This window comes from Coffea eugenioides, chromosome 6 (assembly GCF_003713205.1).
Source record: "Coffea eugenioides isolate CCC68of chromosome 6, Ceug_1.0, whole genome shotgun sequence".
Classification (NCBI taxonomy): Eukaryota; Viridiplantae; Streptophyta; class Magnoliopsida; order Gentianales; family Rubiaceae; genus Coffea; species Coffea eugenioides.
Window position 1 is genome coordinate 6,885,108 of NC_040040.1, and position 15,709 is coordinate 6,900,816.

At 36.4% G+C, this 15,709-nt stretch overlaps 3 protein-coding genes across 3 annotated transcripts in view; 2 read left to right on the forward strand and 1 right to left on the reverse strand.

Moving 5' to 3' along the window:
- The window catches only part of LOC113774493 (probable glycosyltransferase At5g11130), a 4,761-nt gene extending 2,344 nt beyond the window's left edge, over positions 1-2,417 (forward strand). The window contains exons 2-3 of the mRNA XM_027319020.1: positions 542-1,109; positions 1,723-2,417. Of these exons, the coding sequence (XP_027174821.1) occupies positions 542-1,109; positions 1,723-2,212 (1,058 nt within the window). The 3' untranslated portion in view covers positions 2,213-2,417. The remainder of the gene's footprint in view (positions 1-541; positions 1,110-1,722) is intronic.
- A 1,333-nt stretch (positions 2,418-3,750) lies between these two features.
- Positions 3,751-7,071, forward strand: LOC113776496 (probable glycosyltransferase At3g07620). Its single transcript, XM_027321675.1, has 3 exons — positions 3,751-4,307; positions 5,446-6,010; positions 6,400-7,071. Exons 1-3 carry the CDS (start codon positions 3,770-3,772, stop codon positions 6,887-6,889), a joined length of 1,593 nt encoding a protein of 530 aa, XP_027177476.1. The 5' UTR covers positions 3,751-3,769; the 3' UTR covers positions 6,890-7,071.
- A 630-nt stretch (positions 7,072-7,701) lies between these two features.
- LOC113774927 (syntaxin-132-like) lies at positions 7,702-13,659 on the reverse strand. The gene is made up of 13 exons (XM_027319587.1): positions 13,382-13,659; positions 12,006-12,116; positions 11,825-11,881; positions 11,292-11,340; positions 10,655-10,743; positions 10,500-10,573; positions 9,275-9,317; positions 9,125-9,185; positions 8,999-9,024; positions 8,835-8,912; positions 8,469-8,549; positions 8,259-8,324; positions 7,702-8,147 (listed from the first exon to the last, which is right to left on the reverse strand). The coding sequence occupies exons 1-13, from the start codon at positions 13,397-13,399 to the stop codon at positions 7,965-7,967; spliced, it is 936 nt and encodes a 311-aa protein (XP_027175388.1). The 5' UTR covers positions 13,400-13,659; the 3' UTR covers positions 7,702-7,964.
- Between the last annotated feature and the right edge of the window lie 2,050 nt (positions 13,660-15,709).

The window sequence follows — 15,709 nt, forward strand, 5'->3', positions numbered from 1 at the left end:
AAGGGAGGTTGGTGTAATTTTCTAAACCTGAGGGGAGCTGTGTGAAAATGCAAGTAACCTCAGGGGAGGTTTCTGAAACTATCCCTTTAGGAAAATGGAAACGTGAATTCATTTTGTCTTGCTGGCCCAATACGTACCCTATGTCGTATTGACTAATTCAAGGTCCTAAACGCCAGAAGTTACTCAATTGACCAGCAAATTTCCCAAAAAAAAAAGAAAAATATTTGTGTCCAACTACCGTCTTCGCAAGAATACAATCCTGTCTATAATACTATGCCGGCTGTTGTAATTAATAATTAATTTGGCGCTCTCAAAGAATATTGGGATGCAAAAGCTAATTTGGCTGAGGATAATACTTAAGCCAGACCGGATGGCAGTGCATGGATTTCTAACATGGATGTAGCATTCGACATGGATACTAGGTTATGGCGGATCGAGTTTATTTTATATTTACCTTAAAATGTTTCACACCTCAAATCAATGCATTTCTTCAAGGAAAAAGCCATCGACGAATCAATGCTTGTTTGCTTGCATGGTTCAGGAAATAACGTGGATGAATTCGACGTATTCCATGACAAAGCTCTCTTCCAGCAAGAATACAAAGAAATGAACAAAAGCTTGAAGATTTTTGTTTACCCTCACAAGCGAAACGATCCTTTTGCAAACGTGCTGCTACCGGTAAATGACGAACCGGGAGGCAACTATGCTAGTGAAAGTTACTTCAAGAAGGCCTTATTCAAGAGCCATTTTATCACGAAAAATCCTTTGGAAGCTGATCTGTTTTACCTCCCATTTTCCATTGCAAGTCTGAGGCATGACAAGAGAGTTGGCGTGGGTGGAATACAGGGTTTTGTCAGAGATTATATTCGAGATATCAGCAAGAACTACCCATATTGGAATAGAACAGGCGGGGCTGATCATTTTTACGTGGCATGCCATTCTGTTGGGAGATCTGCAATGGAGAAGGCAACTGAAGTTAAATTGAATGCCATACAAGTCGTGTGCTCCTCAAGCTACTTCCTTCCTGGTTATGTTGCTCACAAAGATGCATCCGTACCCCAGATTTGGCCTAGGAAAGGAAACCCCCCTATTCGATCACCGTCAAAAAGGTACTCATCATTAATTGAAGTATCAATCTCAATCAATTTTCCCTTTCAGGATTAGCATCATGTTATCGCCTTTTAGATTTCTTAGTCACTTCATCTCAATTGTTGGCAGTTTCTTGGGTAAGCGTGCTTGCTATGATTGATAAAAAGAAAAAAAAAATCAGCGGATATAGGTCTCTTTTATTATCAAAAGCCTAAACACAGATTACAAGCCAGAAACTGGACATGGAAAAAGATATGGTTTTCATTAATTAGTCTGTAGTACTATAATGCTATCTAGTCATGATGTCGATGTTAAAGAAACAAATTTCTCTGTCCAATTAGTATTTGGCATTTGGGGTATCGTTTCTCTGATTTTCCCTTTCTTCTCGCTAATGTTTACAGTAAACAACAAGCTCCGTATGTAATATGTATAACCTACTTTAACTGATACCTACGTAGTTAATCCACACTAGCCTCTCTTATATGTGGTAGCTCTTAAATAGTCACCCCATTATCTCTTTTTTTTTTTTTCCTGTTCCCTTAGTTCCCAGTACAGAAATTGGCCATGCATCTTGATTTTCGTGCGAAATGGAACCTAACAATCTTCGAATATATTGGCTGGCATCTTCATCAGGGAAAAACTTGCCTTTTATGCCGGAGCAATGAACTCCCGGGTACGCGAGTTCCTAGTGGAAGTGTGGAAAAACGACGCCGAAATCTCAGTCCACCGAAGCAGGCTAAAAACGCCATACTCAGAAGCACTTCTGGGGAGCAAGTTCTGCATCCATGCAAAAGGCTTCGAAGTCAATACAGCTCGAATTGGTGATGCTCTATATTACGGTTGTGTCCCTGTTATCTTGGCCGATCACTATGATCTCCCATTTGCGGATATAATAAACTGGAACAGCTTTTCAGTGGTCATGTCCACCGTGGATATCCCAATTCTGAAGAAAGTACTCCTGCAAGAAATAAACTCCAGTAATTACTTGAAGTTACAAAGCAACGTAATGGAAGTGCAGAAACACTTTCAATGGCATGATGTCCCTGTTGACTATGATGCATTTCACATGGTCATGTTTGAGTTATGGCTGCGCAGGAGTCATCTGAGTCTTGCAATTAATTAGTGGCTAATTGTAAGTCTAGTAAGTGGTCACACATACACCCTAGTTATACTAGTAGTTGAATTTTTTTTTTTAATTTTTTGCCGCAATATACTAGTAGTTGATTGAGGAGGATAAAAAATTGTTCTTCAATGGGGAGTTCGCTACTTCTTTTTATGTATAGTACAGAAATACAAGCTGTATATTCATCCATTTGTTTTAAATAATGCAAGTTAATTATTGATGAAACAGTGATCCGCAATGGGCAGATTAATGTACTTTGAAACAATAAATCACGCTCTGAAAGAAGTTGAATAGCGGGACAATAAATAATTTGCTTGGCTAACCGGTGCCTACTGGACACTGGATAAGAGGGGAGTTTAGGTATTAGTTACTTGAAAAAGTGTTACTGCTCTGTTTGGATCCATCAGTTTTTCAAATACTATAAAAATTTTAAAAATATTCTCAAAGGTACTCTAAATAGTGGTCTAAATTTTTTTTAATGTTTAAAAGCTAATCCCAAAATATATTTTAAAAACTTTACTACTCTTAAATATTCCAAAATATTTTCTAAAAATATCTCAAAATATACTCTAAAAACTCTGCTACAGTAAAAATTTTCAAAAACACCCCAAAAAACAGCTAATCCAAAAGGGAAAGTTTTACAATTCTTGGAGTGCAATAAGTATAAGTGTGTATATTTATATAGTAACTTAGGTGTGATTCAGGTGTCTTAATGAGTGCTTAGGAAAAATAATCCATAAATGATAGGCAAGTGCCTACTGCCCACTCGTTAGTTAAGCTGTAGTTTAGGTCTTAAATATAACTGTATAAATGCAAGAAACAATAACAATTGTTAATAAATATATTCATCTAGTAAGTTGTGTGTGATTTAATGTAACGAGTGCCCATTCAGCCCAGTTTAAAAAACTGTTTACGTATGCCTCATGAATAGGAAATCACTACATAATTAGCCCTCAATTAATCTTGAAGATTAATTACTGGAATGGGGAGTTGGAAACGGAAGTAGCAATACAGGTATTTGGCACTATGTCTTAACATGTCCATTGGGCCAGCAGTTCCCCTCCCTTGCCTAATCGTATAAATTTTTTTTTTAATTTAGGAATATTCCAACTTTTTTGTCAGACTAACCCCTTAAAGATTGCGTAGAGTTTTACCTCAAAAATACATAGTGAGGTAATATACAAGTCGGTCACGGGAACTGTTTATAACTATTAGGTTACGGGACCTATCCAACTACTGGCGGGACTTGCCTAATCGAATAATTGTTTGCTCCAAAATTGCAACAAGAAAATCTGATCAGAATTGGAGAATCGGCATACATGATATAACATGTCCATTGGGCCAGAATTTCTCTGCTAAAAGACTATGGTACAAATAGTCCTATAGACTGCAATTGCATACATATTTTGTGTGATCTTTTCCCTTGAGCAAAATTTTATGCAATTGTTCCGACAAAGAAACTGGGAATTCCCACCCCTTCATAGAATTTGGCAACATGTTTTAACAACACCAACTACCTCATTTAAGGCACAATTCTCGTTCTTAAATGGAAAATAAATGTACAAAAGAAAGAGCTTTCGATTGCTACTCAGTTTTGACTGTAGCATCCCTCTTTCTCTCATTTCGAACCTTTGGGGGAAGAAATTAAGACCAACTAACCCTTTCCGCGAATTCCTTATGGCTTCTTCCGTTTTCTTGTACGCTATCATCTGCTTTAATCGTACTAATTTACACACACCCAAGGCCATTTTCTGCATACCCACATTATTAGCCTTATTCACCACTACTTGTATTCTCTTCTATATCTGCTCCACTTCCAATTATCTCTTGGTTTTTCCATCTCAAAGCCATGTTCGTGTCAAACAATCTTCAGCAACTGGGATGCTCTCTATCTCAAGCTCAACTTCTCGGAATCAAAGACAGACCAAGTTATCCGCACCTGGGGCATTTTCCAACTCAACAGGAGTTACAGGACTGGTCAACTTATCTGTTGTCGGGCTTCCAACCCCATTTGAGTACCAGAAAATTTCTCATTTTGCCGTGGATGATGCTCTGGAAAATACTAGGCTAGGGAAATCTGAAATGATATCAAGTGGTGAGTAAAGTGATGATTTTTTTTTTTTTTTTGGATTAAAAAGTTTACTATTTGAATTGTGGCTTTTGGGCTTAAGGACTTTTCTCTAGTTTGTTTCTTTTGCTGGATACGAAGTTTCAAGGAAAAAACTTATGGATAGTTTTGCCATATGGATTTTGTCAGGTTTTGTTGATTTTGAAGCATAAAGAAATATTGAACTATTTATTCCCTTTCCAGATGTACGGAAGAAACAGAGCAAACCGGAAGAGCAACTTCTAAATAAGAATAAAGATGCTATGCAAAAGAAAATCATCTCAAGTTATTTATCGCTGCTCCAATTATATAATCTCAAATTGAGTGAGTTTTCTTGAGAAATATGGAGAGGAAGAAATAAAGGAGAGGACATGATTGAAATGAGCACGCTTGGATAAGATGAGGCGACCAATAATGGGGAGAGAGTTAGGCAAGGAACAACCTGAAGGTGGGCTCTGCTCTACACTGTCTGAGTTGGAAAAAAAAAAAAAAGGTGCTCAGAGAGAGAGTTTCTATAAGGGTTTGATTGAAAATATGGCCCCAAAATGTTCATTGTTTAATGTTTTTTGGGCTGTTACATTTGATTTCCATCATAGGGAAGTTTAAGGATGAGCTCTAGTTTGATACTATTGCCTAAGCAATTGCAATATGGGTAGTGGGGAAAGGGGAACTTCTAGCAATATATCATCTTTAGAGGTGATGAATTTTAGTCCATTATTACAATGGAGTAGACCCTGCTATGATTTTATATTTTCCACGATATGAGAAACAGACACAAGCCCATTGGTATCTGTAAACGTTGTATGATTTATCTTGTTGAATACAATTTTGATATCACAGACAAAAAGAGCCCTGGTAGATTTCTAGTATACTTCTCTTTGATCTTGTGTCTTATGCTGAAACCATCGATAGTAGAGATTTTTTTTCTATTGTGTTATAAAGAAAAAAGAGAACCAAAATAAGAAATTGCAACAAGCAAACAAAGTTCTATGGGGTAAGAGAGGATGATTATGACAAAAATGGTGTACAGCCATAAAATTTACCAAGGTCTGTTGACTCTTGCTAAAGTTTTGTGCAATAATTAGTTCTTAACGTGCACACGTGGAAATCTTGGTTTTATGTTCAGGAAACTATGTGAATAACGAGGTGTTCCATGACAGAGATTTCTTTGTGGGGAACTATGGGCAAATGAACAGGAGTTTGAAGATATACGTCTATTCTCACAGAAGTGACGATCCTTTTGCTAATATCCTGTTGCCTGTGAATTTTGAACCTGGGGGTAATTATGCCAGTGAGAGCTATTTCAAGAAGGTTCTTATGATCAGCCATTTCATTACAAAGGATCCTTCCAAAGCTGATCTCTTTTTTCTGCCCTTCTCGATTGCAAGATTGAGGCATGATCCAAGAGTTGGGATTCGTGGCATCCAAGACTTCATCAGAAACTATATATCTAACATCAGTCATGAGTACCCTTACTGGAATCGAAGTGGAGGTGCTGACCATTTTTATGTTGCTTGTCATTCTGTTGGACGGTCTGCCATGGAGAAAACGATTAAAGTTAAGCTCAATGCCATCCAAGTTGTATGCTCTTCCAGCTACTACGTATCAGCTTATGTTCCCCACAAAGATGCATCCTTGCCGCAGATTTGGCCAAGGCAAGGCGATAATCCAGATCTTGCAGCATATGAAAGGTGAGCAAAACATTTAATTACCTTAGTTCATTTCAGTGGATGTGTTTCATAAAAGTTATCCTGGCTTTATTTCTAGTATCTGATAGCTTAAGATCTTGACGTACAGGCATGATAATATCCAAAGTGTAAATTTGCTAAATAACCCATTCCAATAGCTGAGTAGAACTTAGAATCCATCTATACGAAACAATCACATAAAGCATGAAACAAAAGGAAATTGTAGATATTTGAATTTGTAAGTGTCTGATCAGGCAAGTTATTTGAAATGAGTGGGAGCTTAGTGGGAGCTTATTATGTTTCTTTGATATTTTATTATATGAAACATATCTTTTGCAAAATTTTTCAACTGTCATCATTCTTCTGGCTTCATGAATAAGAATGAATTTCAGGAGAACGCTGGTGTTTTTTTCTGGATCATTAAACTCCCCTGTACGGGAAAATCTTCTTCGAGTATGGGGAAACGATACAGAGATTTCTGTCCACACTGGTCACCTTGAAAAACCTTACACAGAGGAGCTTCTAAGCAGCAAATTCTGCCTTCATGTTAAAGGCTTCGAGGTGAACACGGCTCGTATCAGTGACGCACTATACTATGGGTGCGTCCCAGTGATAATTGCCAACCATTATGATCTTCCTTTTGCTGACGTACTGAATTGGAAGAGCTTCTCTGTTGTTGTTGCCACTTTAGATATACCAAAACTGAAGAAGATTCTCCGAGGCATAAGTACTGATGAATATCTTGTCCTGAAAAACAATGTCATCAATGTTAGAAAACATTTCCAGTGGCATCTTCCACCCTTTGATTATGATGCATTTTACATGGTCATGCATGAGCTATGGCTCAGACGAAGTTCCTTGAGGGTTTCGGGTGATTTTTAGTAAATGAAGCGGTTAAATACTTTGTTTTACAACTGAGTCTTGTTAGTTTAGTCATCTGGTGCTTGCAGTCCCTTGCTTCTGTTCATTCATTTGCTTCTGTTCACATGTAAAGCTAATCTTCATTATATTCGTCAACTTTGTTAACCTCTAATCCATCAATCCCCAGAATTTCAAGTACCAAATCCACATTACTTTTCTTAGTACCATTAGAAAATTGCTTTTTTCTTGAATTGGATGGACATTTTGGATGGACACGAGAGGGGTCAATACTTTATTTATGGTTTTCCCTCTTTCATTGTAAAACTTCAGGAATCAGCATTATACGTGCAGCGCTTTTCTGGTAATAACTTGGATCGGAACCAATTTGATATATAATAGGGAAATTATCTAAGGAAATGGCACTCCGTCATTTCATAATTATACTCGGTTATCTTCTTTTTCACAGAAAGTGAATATATGATTGAAAAAAAAAAAAAGAAGGTAACGAGTCTTTCATTATAAAAAAGAGGGTTAATTCCACTTTATCCCCCAAACTTTGGACGATTACCCACTTTAGTTTCTAAATTTCAAAATGGGACACTTAAATCCCTAAACTCTTATAAAATGAGACACTTCTACTACCACGACATTCAAGATTCTGTTAATAATTTTCCTTAATTGGGAGATATTTATAAGTTTAGGGACTTAAGTGTCCCATTTTGAAGTTTAGGGACTAAAGTGGGTAATCGTCCAAAATTTGGGGGGACAAAGTGGAATTAACCCTAAAAAAGATAGAAACACAATATCAATGGTAATCCATAGCACGATAGATAAGAGAGAGATATATATATATATATATTGCGTGTCATGAATAAATATATAGCTCCAAATAAATATTACAGAAACCAGGCTGACGTATATCAATGGATCCGTAAAGAAAACAATTACTCGTCTGAGATGAAAATTACACTCAAGAGAGCAGGCAAGCCCGGACTGCAACAGCTCGAGAATAGAATATTAGTATAATACAAAAAATATGTATATATCTTTTCCCTCGTATCTTTATACATTTCCCACAGAGGAGGAGTAGAAAAATCTAAGCACCACCCTTGTTGTTGTTGTTCTGCCACGGCTTAAGCACTCCCACGACTATGATTGCGACAATTATGAGAAGGATGAGGATTGCAATGCACATCCATTTCCTGGAATTCCTTTGCAGTGTCTTCGCTTTTTGAAGGGCCACATTTCCACTCTGCACGTGGTCTACCGCGTTCGAAACCTGAAAATTGATAGGAGACAGAGTCAACGGATTCAAATGCAAAGACAACTGTGGTTGACATCAAATCCTTCTTGTTGCCCGGAGAAGCAGGGAAAGGATCTGCAATCTTACATGTGTCTCAATGTTATCAAGCAAGTCCCCTTGAGCATCTACTAAAACTGCCATGTCTAAGAATATCTGCACCAGATTATTTGCTGAACTAAGGAATCAAGTCCGATAAAAATGAGTTCGCACTAATTAAGTAATCAAGCCAATGTGATTTTGACTTCGAAAATTATATCAAGAAGACTAACATGCTCTGTATTTATAAGTCAATACTACCTGTTGCAATTCAAGAAGTTTCCTCTCCAATTCTCTAACAGCATCATGACGTTCTTGAATTTCTGCTAGCGTGTCCATGATCTGCGAGAAAAAACACAAAGAGCTAAAGCATGATTGATATGTGTTTGGTCGCAACATCACCAAGTGCAACAGAGACTCGTTTCTTGTCAAAGATGCACGACAAAAGCCCGGAGAGGATAAATTAAGACCAATAATTTCCCCGATAGAATCCTTTTACACGTTACACAGTTATTACCTAAATATGTTCCTGTGCATCTGATATGAAAATATTTCAAGAAACGCAAGCAGAATAACAGACAGGCGTAGGAAGGTGAAGAAATAAGCTACAACAGAAGTGGAGCAAACCTGCCCACGTCCTTGTTCCTGAACTGCTTTCTGGAAGATTTGTTCGCTATCCCCAGTCTCTATAAGTTTATCGATAGTCTGAAGAAGTAGGGAAAAGAATTAAGATCAGAAATATACACACAGAGATTCAACATGGTTCAAAGCACAGAATATCAGGCCCTAACCTCTTCGTCTGCTCGATTTCCAGTAACTGGCAACCAAAACATGAAAGAGAAAACTATTTTAGTTAGTTATAACATTATCAGATTTTGCAGCTGGTTTTCTATGTACAATAAGCAAGGGCCAAAAACCTGTAAATACACGTCTTTCTACGACCTCACGATACTCTTGATGGATGCTCTCTCTCAAATTCTGCAATGATCAAAGCATAGTTAATCTACAAACAAAAGAACGTAAATGAGAAGATGTCCTTTGTAACGTCATCAATCAGATCAAGCTACCTGAAACTCAGTCATCTTGTCTTTGAACTTCTTTTTCAACGAACTGCAATCAGATAAAATCATTTTAGACTTGAAATCTAGTTGAAACTGTCTTACTATATGAAGGCTGATCCCTCTCTACACTCGTCACTATTTAGCAAAACTTCATGAGACTATCAAAATTATACAAATCTCCATAATTCGTGGTTTCCAGTATCATAGGATGTGGTATAAACCCAATTACCCCTGTTATAACCGCAATGATACCCTTTTCTCTTTTGTTTCATTGTGAATAGTAGGATAATTCAGAATCCCACCAGAAGTTCTTGACCAGGCAAGGAATTATGGACTTCATTAGTGGCAGAAGATGATGATGGTTTGACGTGTCATGGAATTTGTATACAGTTCATCATAATTTCAGAAAACACGATGGAAGGCTTTGTAGCAGCGGCAAACCTTAGGTGTGTCAGTGTAATTTGCACAGCAATTTATACACCCAAGTGCAAATTAGAATGAGAATGCAGAAAAGAATAGTCTAATCTCCATGCTCGGACAGGAAAAGAAGAAAGTTAAACTGAACCAAGCTTTAAAATTACACACAGATATGAAAGATATTTAAAACTTAGAAGCACAAATTTCTATTTCTCAACGGATTATTTAACACTTAACAGTTACAGAGTACCTTTCTTCATTCTTTGGGAATGTTTCATGCTTGCAGATACTATGTACTTATGGTATATTCAGTTCTAACTGCCATTGTAAATTTCAATAATACTAGTTCTTACTATTACCTCAAGCATCCCAGCTTGTTATCCTAAAAATACTGTCAACATTATTTGCTAGGATATCTCACCATAGCCTCGTCTTGGTTTCATTTTAAATACACTAAAAAAAGAAAATGTTATATCCCCTTAAATAGAAATATTTCTGTATTGATTAGACCCTATTTTGAAAGTAAAAACGTGCAGATACTCAATTATAACACCTTCTTTTATAGGACAATTACCAACCAGAATGGTTACTGAGGATTACCAACTTAAAATATGGTTATGCTATGTGTCCTGCATGAACATCAATTCCACCCAAAGATCAGTTATGCTTAGTCTACTACATCTGGCTCTTATGGAACAATAACAGAGATCATTCAAAGTGGGTTAAAAAATGTCTAAATAACAAACTAATTTCGAACAACAAATTATCATGTTGGCTAAAAGTAAATAGATGTGTCAAATGTCATCTAAATTACACTGTTGTCGCTGTTCTTGATCTATCAACAGCAGACCCTTTTCCACATCCAGGTTTCTGTCTATTGGATAAATTCTGCATAGAAGAGGAAAGGGTGTCAGTGCAAATAATCTTACATTCTGCAAGCTTGCTAGAATATGCAACTACAGCCCTTACTTCTCTGTCCAGTTCCTCAATTTTTGATTTGATAACACGAGTAATTTTCCCAACTTCATCAACATCCTTCTCCATCCGCTGCTTGATTGCTGCAAATTATGACAGGAAAAATTTACAATAAACAGCTTATCTAAAATGCAGTGTCATCACAAGATAGAAATAGTATGTGCTGATGCACAGTTCAATACTTTTACGTACAGAACAGAGTTATTTGAGTCTACCAATGTTGTACGCCTAGTTTGAGACAAAATATTCAGATATAGTTCTTAACTGGAAAAGTTCCATACTTCCAAGACAAGATTAAGGCTCAAGGCTAGTTTAAGTAGTTAATATTTATGTAGATAATTTACACGCAGTTTGACCAGATCATTTCAAAACCTACGCAACTTGTCGTGATATTGAATAAGACATACTGAAGTTTCCAGCTCAATGCTCTCGCTCTGTATCTGTATAACAATTTAATGCCTAAGACCATTCATAGCTCTACATTGAAGAACAATCATCTACATTCAATCAATGTCAGTAACAGGTAAAATATTTCCAATAATCATGATAATTCTGGCCATGCAACTAGCTAACCAAGCATATCCTAGTCATACTGCAGGCATTAAACAGAAATAGAGGAGGAGTTAATTGCCTTTCATAGCAGAGGCCTTGGTTACAGCCTTTGACTCCTCATGAGCATCCTGCAGACAACAGTAGACATTCAGGTAATCAGACAAAGATGGTAACACATAACTCACCTCTGAACTCATCAAGTAGGATTAAGATTAACAAAATCCTTGACATGGTACAGTAAGTGGTAAAAGTAAAAAAATTCACTATGGCATGAAAAATTCTCCTTATCCAGAAAAGAAATGGGTGAATTTGTCAAATCTGGTAAATTAAGCAAATAAATGATCTTTTTTCTCCACTCACTTTTTGAGGAGCAACAATTTCAGGGGTAAAGGTTGGAAGTTGATTAGTTTAACCTTCTATCACCATTGTCATCGTGCACAAAGGAAGCAATTAATTGTCACAATGCATTGAAGTATGATGAAAAAAATACAAGGACGAAAAGGAAAACGATCTATTGAAATTGATTTGTTCAACATTCAGAAGGGGAAATATGGACAAGGATAAAATAGAAGAAAAAAAAAAGAGATGTAGGAGAGGAAACAATATCCATACCTGAAGTTTTTTAAGTAGCTTATTCAATTTCTCATATTGGTTCTCAATCTCTTGCACCTAGAGACACATTAAGAAAAGTTAGAAATGATTACTGTAGCATTGCAAGCAAAAAATAAGCAGAAGATGAACTGTTTTACCCCATCAAAAAGGAACAACAATAACATCAACAATGTGAATTCACCTTTTTAAAAAAATTGTCCAGGCCTAGTTCTCCTGAATTCATTGGTTGCTGGGTTCCCATTTCGATATCCCCATTTCGAGAAGTTTCCTCCCGAGGGATGACAAAAGAATCCTGCAAAAAGAAATAGAAGAAGCATTCCTGTAAACGGTGACAAGAATAAAAAAGGGAACAGCTAATGGCTTCTCAGAGAATCCTTAGCCAGAAACATGCTACAAAGATGAGCATATTCACTTTAAAATATTTTAGGTTTCTCAAAATGGAAATTAAGAGTTAACTGGAATGCACTTATTCTTGTTATACACAAGGACAGTAAGTTCCTATAGAGAGTTTGCAAGCAATGAATACTGCTTGATTAATACAAACTTCAGAAAGTGTGAATTTTGCATCCAGTTCCAACCACCAAGCACACCAAAAGTAGTGGAACTGATTACCAAGGAGGCAAGGACTGTACAAGCTCTGTTTGGATCTCCTGTTTTTGGAGTGTTTTTCAAAAACTAGTTTTTCAAATACAATAAAAGTTACAGCAACGTACTCTAAAAGATAATCTAAAAATTAGTTTAAATTTTTTTAAAATTTTACCAAATATCTCAAAATAAAGTGCCAATAAAAAATATTCCAAAATATTTTCTAAAAATATTTTAAAATATATTCTAAAAACTCTGTTACAGCAAAATTTTTTAAAAACACCTCCAAAAACAGATAATCCAAACGGATAAAAAGTCAGTGACGATGCAACCTCGTAATTCCCATCTAAATACAAACATCTGAATGCAATTGAGAACAATAAAAAGATAAAACCAAAAATAAAAAAAAACTCATTGCTTTGCTAGGGCTTTTACGGATTTTTAGCATCCTCAAGTTTATTCGTTTATTCTTCTTGCATAGCCAACACAATTTCTGCCTGAGCTTTAGCTCATAATGAAGGCCAATACTGTCACAGATCTTCCTGTTCATTCTGTTTAAATTTCTTATAAACCCAGTCCTGTGTTTAAATAGCTTCAAAAAGCCGATCCAAAAAAAAAAAAAAAAAAGGGAGAGAGAGATAGAGAGAGAGCAATTTTTTTATCTCGGACGAAATCTTGATCTCCCAAAAGTTTTCTTCAGCTAGCGCCAACCACTCCAGGTTGCATTTCATTACTTCAAGATGTAAACACACACAGATACACGCAAAGCTACGTACACTGATACACAAACAAGCACAAAAGGTGAAATCTTTGTTTCAACACTCCTTCTTCCTGAGTTTGTCAAATTTAATGATTTCAACCGTTAGAACTAGCAATGAACTAGGTAAGATAGATGCCATAAATTTTCAGAATCAGAACAGAAACAAGACAAATTGAAACAGGAGGAGCGATTAGAAAAAATGTGGAAATTACCGTTAAGAGATCGTTCATGTTGGAAGCCGATTAATAACAATGCCGTGAAAACTTCAGAGATGAAACGATTAAAAAAGAACAAAAACGAAAAAAAAAAAAAAGGAAGGAAAGAAAGAAAGAGAAGGAGATCTCCCTCCCTCTCTGATTTCCCTCCTCTCTTTGGTGAGGAAGAGAGAGAAACCAAGAGAAAGCGAAGAAGAGAGAGAGAGAGAGCTCTTTTATTTTATGTTTTGGGTTGAACTCAGAACCAGCATTCCCATTGAAGGAGCGTGAAGACAGCTTCCTCTCATTTCCCCCACTATTCTCTTCTTCCATTTTTCTTTTTTCACATTTATACTTGCCTCTATATAATTAAATTAAATTAATGGGCTGATTACTCTTCTAAATTAAAATTTTCCTTAACTTATGAGAAGTTAGTATTTTGCTTATACGCAGTCTGAAATTTTAATCAGATATTAATTGCTTTTGATAATGCAGTAAGTTATTTGAAAAATAAATATCCCCTTTATAATTTATACTCTTTTTTTTTTTTACTTCATGAAAATTTGAATATTTAGATTATGTATCTTTTGATTTTGTAAATCTTTTTTTTTTTTAGGGATTTAAGGAAACTTTTGAAATTTCAAGCGATAACGAGACCACGTGAATATCCAATGAATTGGTTCAAAAGTGGTAAGATAAAAGGAATCATCACATTCTTTCACCAATTTTATCGACTTGAAATTTCGCTCTTTGTTATGGAGCTTCTCATAAATTTGATAAAATTGACAGCAAAGTTTGTTATGTTAAGCAGAAAAAGAAAAAATATAATCAAATGATGACAATTAAGTTATGGTAACATGGGAGGCAAAATGAACAAATTGACTTCCTATACACTAACTACCGATGATTTAGGATTTCTGACTCATACTACTACTAACAATTTTGGACCTGTGTTTTTATTCCTCGATGATTTATTAGTTTATTATTACTCCGTTATTTTTGTTGTGATTTGGATGGATCTTCAGAGCCCGCCATTAATTATTATTGGTCCTCACTCAAGATTTTGCAAACTCCACCGCATGTTGTCCAGCTGCAATCTTTACTAAGTAGTATAGTGTATTTTTTTTAAAGATACTTCATTGTGGAACATCAATTCAACTTTGATTGATTGGTCTTCAAACTTTCGCAAGTGTGGACGTTTTGTCTCAATTGTAGTTTTCTCGGGAAAAAAATTGCAGATTTTTTTTTTTTTTTTTTTTTGTCGCAACGATAGATGTCCTATAACATAATCTAGCCTAGTCTAAGGGGAGGGGGTTCGATGTGAGTACAGACTCCATCGATGAAGGTCAATTAAGACCGCGGGAGGCAAGGATTGAACCCCTGACCTCCAACATCACCTTTAATGGTGATGACCACTGGACCAAATGGCCAGTGGCGAACAATTGGGAGAAACTCCAAGTAAATTTGCTCTTGGAATCTTCAACTTGGGAACAAATGGTGCCGGGCTAGGTACCCAACGTATACTTCTGGAATCAGAAACAACTCATTCGAGTTGCCGCTTCCAAATGCTCGGCATTTTTTTATTTTTCTACTTTATAAGAAGAAACGCTGGGCCTAGAATCTGGCCTGTACGGGCCTCTTTAATCCTCTGCCTGTTAATGTGTTTTTTTTTTTTTTTTGCTGCAACGATAGCAATTAAATAGCAATTTTTGATAAAAAGCAGGGACTGAACCCTTGAAGACGTATAAGTCTTGGGGTTACCAACAGACCATGAGGCTGTTGGCTCTGCCTGTTAATGTGCTGCGATCGTAGATTCGAGAAAGTAAAACTAGTGCTGTTGGGACATATGCTGTCAAGAAACATTGGGCCGAGACAGTACCCTTTGTTTGTCAGACAGATATCTGGTGAACAAGTAAGACAGTCCTACAAACCCTTCCTTACCCAGTTTGTTATCTCCACCCGTCATCAAAAGCAATTCCTTGACGCATACATATATGGACATTATCGGTATTCAGGTAGAAAAAGTTTCCACTAACTGAACAAAACGTTTCTGCTTGACGTGTTGTCTCAGCTCGAATACTCCGTGCTTTGTAAACAAACACGTTAAAGATTTTATTTTTTTTTAAAAACCCAGCTTGTAAATTTTTTTTTTTTTTGTTAAGGCATGAAGAAGTTCTCTCGAGTCCATTCATTTCGAGGCTTGGTTTTTGAACTAGCCAGCCCTTCATATTGAATAAATGGGCGAGTAAAGCCTCAAATTTTGTATAGCGTGCAATTGCTAGATCAGACTCCCTAGATGGTCGAGTTGGGCTATTTCGAGCTTGAAATTCTTGCTAAACACGAAAA

What these genes read in the sequence shown, in the direction of transcription:
- LOC113776496 (XM_027321675.1), top strand. Translation starts at nt 3,770, where the DNA reads ATGTACAAAAGAAAGAGCTTTCGATTGCTACTCAGTTTTGACTGTAGC. An exon ending in ATCTGAAATGATATCAAGTG is followed by an intron (nt 4,308 to 5,445) that starts GTGAGTAAAGTG and finishes TTTTATGTTCAG; the next exon opens with GAAACTATGTGAATAACGAG. An exon ending in GATCTTGCAGCATATGAAAG is followed by an intron (nt 6,011 to 6,399) that starts GTGAGCAAAACA and finishes AATGAATTTCAG; the next exon opens with GAGAACGCTGGTGTTTTTTT.
- LOC113774927 (XM_027319587.1), bottom strand. An exon ending in CAAGGCCTCTGCTATGAAAG is followed by an intron (nt 10,744 to 11,291) that starts GCAATTAACTCC and finishes CATAATTTGCAG; the next exon opens with CAATCAAGCAGCGGATGGAG. An exon ending in AGGAACAAGGACGTGGGCAG is followed by an intron (nt 8,550 to 8,834) that starts GTTTGCTCCACT and finishes TTTTTCTCGCAG; the next exon opens with ATCATGGACACGCTAGCAGA.